The sequence below is a fragment of the Chiloscyllium plagiosum genome, chromosome 9 (assembly GCF_004010195.1).
Source record: "Chiloscyllium plagiosum isolate BGI_BamShark_2017 chromosome 9, ASM401019v2, whole genome shotgun sequence".
NCBI classification, from domain to species: Eukaryota; Metazoa; Chordata; class Chondrichthyes; order Orectolobiformes; family Hemiscylliidae; genus Chiloscyllium; species Chiloscyllium plagiosum.
The window spans coordinates 92647398-92653397 of NC_057718.1; the positions used below are offsets into that span (position 1 = coordinate 92647398).

At 39.3% G+C, this 6000-nt stretch overlaps 1 protein-coding gene across 1 annotated transcript in view; it reads left to right on the forward strand.

Annotated features, from left to right (window-relative positions):
* xrn2 (5'-3' exoribonuclease 2) overlaps positions 1-5594 on the forward strand; it is an 85127-nt gene extending 79533 nt beyond the window's left edge. Inside the window, exon 30 of the mRNA XM_043696538.1 lies at positions 5170-5594. Within this exon, the coding sequence (XP_043552473.1) occupies positions 5170-5229 (60 nt within the window). The 3' untranslated portion in view covers positions 5230-5594. The remainder of the gene's footprint in view (positions 1-5169) is intronic.
* The last annotated feature ends 406 nt before the right edge of the window (positions 5595-6000 follow it).

Consider the following 6000-nt stretch of genomic DNA (forward strand, 5'->3'; position numbering starts at 1 on the left):
TCTTGTTCTTGTAAAATTTCATACTCCTCTGCATTAAACTACCTGTGCATTCATGCACTTGTCCATATCCTCTTGACTCACTCTTTCCATGTTTCACAATGCTTCCAAGTTTATTGTCATCCATAGATTTTGAAGTTCTCCCTTGCACATCCAATGCTATTTATTGAACATATTTGATACCAAGCAAAGCAGATTATGCTAGTAAAGAATCTGGCTTAATGAAATACTTCAGTTGAATGGAATATCAATTCTGAGCTGTTCCTGTCAGTTGGTGCAGCATAAGAACATCAAAAATTTATGATATAGGAAACCATTCAATGATTGTCTTTTTTTATGAAGCAGCAGAAAAGCCAATAGCAATGTTGTTTTTTTTCAACTGCCCGTGGAAAATGAATAAATGAGAAAGCAATAAAGTTGCATTGGTTCTGAGATGCACCCCCATTCCATTTATCCATTGTTTCAAAATAGTATTTTACACTCTTAATTTTACCAATGTTCACAATTTTCATTAATAAATCTTGGTATTGAGATTTAAAACACTTCTATATTAAAAGTGTAAATTGTCTTATTAATAGTTAAAAAGAACAGATTACTGAATAGTGTCATTCATACAGCCCTTATACACGATGTTGTTCTTTTGCTGTTTCACCCTTGTGAGCCCTTTCTCCTATGCTCACACACTCCCTCTAGACCCCACTCTCATCCCATATACCATTTTCCCAATTCTCTTTTCGAACATTGCATAATTCAGCACAGAACCACCTTTGGTCCACCATATCTGCACCAGTCATGATGCTATTCTAAACTAATCCTATCTGCCTGCACGTGATCCTTATTCCTCTCTTCACTGACTATTCATTTCTATCTAAACTCCTCTTAAACATTACTTTCATATCTACTTTTACCATATCCCCGTAATCCAGGCACCTACCACTCTCTGTGCAAAAAACAATTTGCCTCACACATCTCGTTTAAACTCCCCTACCCTTAAACTAATCCTCCCAATTATTTGATATTTCCACCCCTGCAAACATGTCTCTGACTATTCACCCTATTCATGCCTCTCAAAATTTTATTTACTTCTATCAGGTTGTCCTTCAGCCTCCAACATTGTAGCACAAGCAATCAGTGTTTGTTCAACCTCTCCTTTATAGCTGAAACACTCCAATCTAGGCAGCATCCTTGTAAACCTGTTTTATACTTTCTCAAATGCCTCCACATCCTTCCTGTAGTGCGGCGACATACTGTACACAATACTGTAAACTTTGGCTTACCCAAAGTTTTATTCAGCTGCAACATGACTTGCCACCTTTCATACTCCATGCCTAGACGTTGAAGGCAAGCATGCTATATGGTGCCTTTACCATTTTATTCACTTGTTTTGCCACTTTTAGGGAGCTTTGGACTTGCAAGAGCCCTTTGTATATCAATGCCTTTCAAGGTCCTGCTGTTTACTGTATAATTTCCTCGAACATGAGGGGCCTTATCAAATGCTGTTGTAAGGTCCGTGTAAACAACATCCACTGCCCTACCCTAATCACTTATCTTTGTCACTTCGTCAGAAAACTCAATCAAGTTTGTAACACAAGGCCTTCCCTGCAGAAAGCCATGCTGACCATCCCTAAAACTCCTTTCTTTTGCAAGTGTGAGTAAATCCTGTCCCTAAGAATCGTCTCCAATAATTTCTTACCACTGATGAAAAGCACTAACCTATAATTTCCTGGATTATCCCTATTGCCCTTCTGAAACAAAGGAACAACATCAGCTATTCTCTGGTTTTCTGGCATCTCTGTCAAGGCCCCAACAATTCCTCACTTACGTCCCTCAATTTCCTGGAATAGTTCCCATCAGGCCCTAGGGACCTATCTACCTTAGTGTTTTTCAAGACACCCAACACCACCTAAATATTGACATACCCTAAAATATCCCTCTGTAATCATGCTTACGTCCATGTTCTTGGTGAATACTGATACAAACTACTCACCCACTTGCTCTGACTATGCATAAATTCCCTCCTTTGTCCTTGAGTGGACTTGCCCTTTCTCCACTACCCTTTTGCTCTGAATATAGAATGTCTTGTGATTCTCCTTATCCTTGCCAATGACATTTCATGGTCCCTTTTAGCCTTCCTCTACCTTGTTTAAGTTCTTTCCTGCTTCCTTTATATTAGAACATAGAACAGTACAACATAGGAATGGGCCCTTTGGCACATGATGTTGTGCGAAACATGATGCCAATAAAACTGCTCACCCTTGGTCCCTGTCCTTCCATTCGTGTGCTTATCGTATCCACCTCCTACCACATTTTTTAAAAAAAACTTGTCCCTCATATTTCCTTTGAACTTTCTCCTTGTCACCTTAAATATATGCCCCTAATATTTCAACTCTGGGGAAAAGAATACTTACTGCCAACCCTATCTATGCATCTCATAATTTTATAAACTTTTATCAAGTCTTCCCTCAGCCTCCGTTACTCAAGAGAAAACAACTTGAGTTTTTCTAGCCTGTCCTCTTATAGCTCATAAACTCTAATCTAGGCAGCATCCTGGTAAACCTCTTCTGCACCCTCTACGAATTCTCCACATCCATCCTATACTGTGAAGACTATAACTGAATGCAAGTGTGGCCGAGCCAAAGTGTTAAAAAGCTGTAATGACATCCTGACTCTTGTACTCGGTTCCCCGACCAATAAAGACAAGTATGTCATACACCACCTTTACCACCCTATCTACTTGTGTGGCCACTTTCAGGGAGCTATGGAATTGAACCCCAAGATCCCTCTACATTAATGCTGTTCAGAGTCGTGTCATTAACTGTACAATTTTCCTTAACATTTGATCTTTCAAAGTGCAGTATCTCAGACTTAGCCAGATTAAACTCTGATCAGCCATTTCTCTGACAATGTCTACAACTGATCTATATCACCCTGTACTCTTTGACAACCTTCTGCACGATCCACAACTCCACCGATCTTTGTATCGTAGGCAACTTATTAACTCACCGATCTACATTTTTATCAAAGTAATTTATATATATCACAAAACTTAGACGTCCCAATACAGATCCCTGCAAAACACCACCAGTCATGGACCTCCAGCCTTCCGACACACACACTCCTCTGTCTTCTGCGGGCAAGCTAATTCTGAAACCGTGCAGCCAAGTTACTGTGGATCCCATGCACCTTAATCTTCTGGATGGGCTTACCATGAGGGATCTTGATGAAACCCTTACCAAGATCCAAGTAAACAACATCCACTGCTCAACCCTCATCGATCACCCTCGTCACCACCTTGAAAAATTCAATCAAGTTAGTAAGACATGACCTATCCTAAACAAAGTCATGCTAACTCTTCCTAATTAGGCCATGCATTTCCAAATGTGCATAAATCCTATCCCTAAGAATTCTCTCCAATCACTTCCCAACCACTGATGTGAGACTCACGGGACTATAGTTTCTTGGATTATCTCTATTTCTCCTCTTGATAAGAGGAACAACATTAACTACTTGCCCATCCTTATGGACCTCTCCAGTATCTAGTGAGGATACAAATTTCTTGGTCAAAGCCCAGCAATATCCTATCTTCCCCTCAATAATCTGGGGTAGAAACCATTGGGCTCTGGGGGCCTATCCACCTTAATGCCCTTCAGGAGATCCAACACCATTCTTGATCTCAAAATGCTGAAGTTTGTTAGCATGCTGCAGACAAATATTCCTCAAGGGCCTTGGTTGATTTCAGTTTCCTAAACCTTACATAAGCTTCCTTTTTCTTTTTAACTAAACTTTCAGTATGTCTTTTCATCGAAGGTTTCCAAACCTTGTCATCCTTGTCTTTCATCCTAACAGGACTTTGCTGGTCCTGCACTCTGATAACCGGCCTTTAAAAGACTTCTACATGTAAGCTACATGATTTGTCCTCAAACAGTCACCACCAATCTAATTTCTCCAGTTCCTGCCTAATACTATTGTAGTTAATCTTTCCTCAGTTTAGCATTTTCTCTCAAGGACCAGTCTTATCCATAACTATCTTTAAACCTACGGAATTATGATCACTGTTCCCAAAATGCACTCCCATTTGAAACTTTCATTACCTGACCAGGCTGATTCCTTTCTCTAATCTTACAGTCGGTAGTTTGAAATTAATTACATCCAAGATGGCATCACATGTGAATCATCAAGCTATCGTATTTTATAGTGTAAAGGTAGACAACCTTTTATCCAAAAAAAAATCCAAAGGATTTTCTTGAAGTTTTTTTTCTCATAAACAAGGTTGTTTGACGTGCAAACTGTTAACCCAACTCCACACCCACTCTGTGTCACTCAGATACGACGTGGGTGGGCATGGCCCAGCACTGGCGGGCCTCAATTCTGTCTCAAGGCCCTTGACTCACTGTGAGTCTGCTGTGTGCGAAGATTTTTTAAAATTTTATCACTGAACTGTCACTTCTTCCAAAATTCTGAATTCCGAAAACCAGCTGGTCCTGAGCATTTTGGATAAACACTTGTGATTCTGTATTAACTTGTGACAATTATAATCACAGCACCATGTAAATGTAAATACCTCTTTGTATTTTCTTTCTGTAAAAAGCATTGCAGTTGTTCAAGTTGAGTTGACTGTGCTTTCCTTAGCAGTTTTGCAGATGCGACTGACCCTGACAAATTGAAACTGCTGGATTCCTTGGCCTTTTTCTTGACGTTCATTTGAATTGGGCAATGTTGTTTTATCTACCTTTCCTGTGATCTTTCTTAATTTGGCGATTCACCAGTAAGCTGGTCAACCAAAGTAGCTACCCTTGAAGCTCCTGTTCTCAGCACACCCTGCTCAAGCTACTAAGAATAATCTAAAGCTAAAAGTCTCTTGGCCGTCTGAATTGTGATAACAAATTACTTGTCTCCAGTCATTTTGGGTAATTAACTTATTAACACACCAATTCCCTGTTAGATATACGCTGCAGTGGTGTGACATTCTGAACAGCTTTAATTTAAAACAACCTGCTTAAATGTTACTACTTTCCAAATCCTTTTCTGTGGAAAAATGGCCAGAAAAATACTAATGTGTGTTTAGATATGCATTGATCAAAATTAATAAGTGTTGTGCATTGTATTTATTTCAGTTGTAGTCTTTTGGTTGTTCATTCATTTTTAAATCTCTGGCAACATTTTATCTTTCAGGGGTATCCTGACAGACGTTACCCATTGCCACCAGATTCTGGAAGATATAGCTGGAATTAATAATCTTGTCTGGCTCTGCAACACAAGCTGTGCCTTACAGGGTCCAGTTAACCGATCAGCGTACACTCAAGCTGAATTTTAACCATTATACCTGTAAAGAATGCTGACCTAGTTTTTAACGTGTTTGTACGTATTTTTGTGCTTAATGTTTCACTTGCTGTAAAATGGATTCTGCAGTTTCCGTTTTTTTAAATTGTCAAGATGGGGCGTGATAAATACATTGCAGAATGTATACAGCCAGGTTTAGTTAACATCATAATGAGTTAGTATATCTCAAAATTGTTTAGAGAAATTGAGTTTTTATGCCTGTATACTGTACATCAGAAGTGATCTTTAGTAAATGCTTTAAAATATTTGATTTACAATTCCTCTCCAATTCCATTGTTTGTTGTATAATTTTCTTGAAGCTAGTCTCATCTTAAGAGGGTTCAGTTCATCTTACCTAACTACGGTGTTTTCTGTGAACAAAGCTGCCAATGATATTGATGATTGCATTCGTCCTTATAATTCAGTGCATCCACATATATATGTACTGTCCAAGACACACACATGATGCCCCTTTGTCCCAATGTTATTTATGACCAGTTGTGCACATTTTTTGGCCAAATGGTTGGGGGTTTATTAGATTAGATTCAATTAGATTACTTAGTGTGGAAACAGGCCCTTCGGCCCAACAAGTCCACACCGTCCCGCCGAAGCGCAACCCACCCATACCCCTACATTTACCCCTTACCTAACACTACGGGCAATTTAGCAAGGCCAATTCACCTG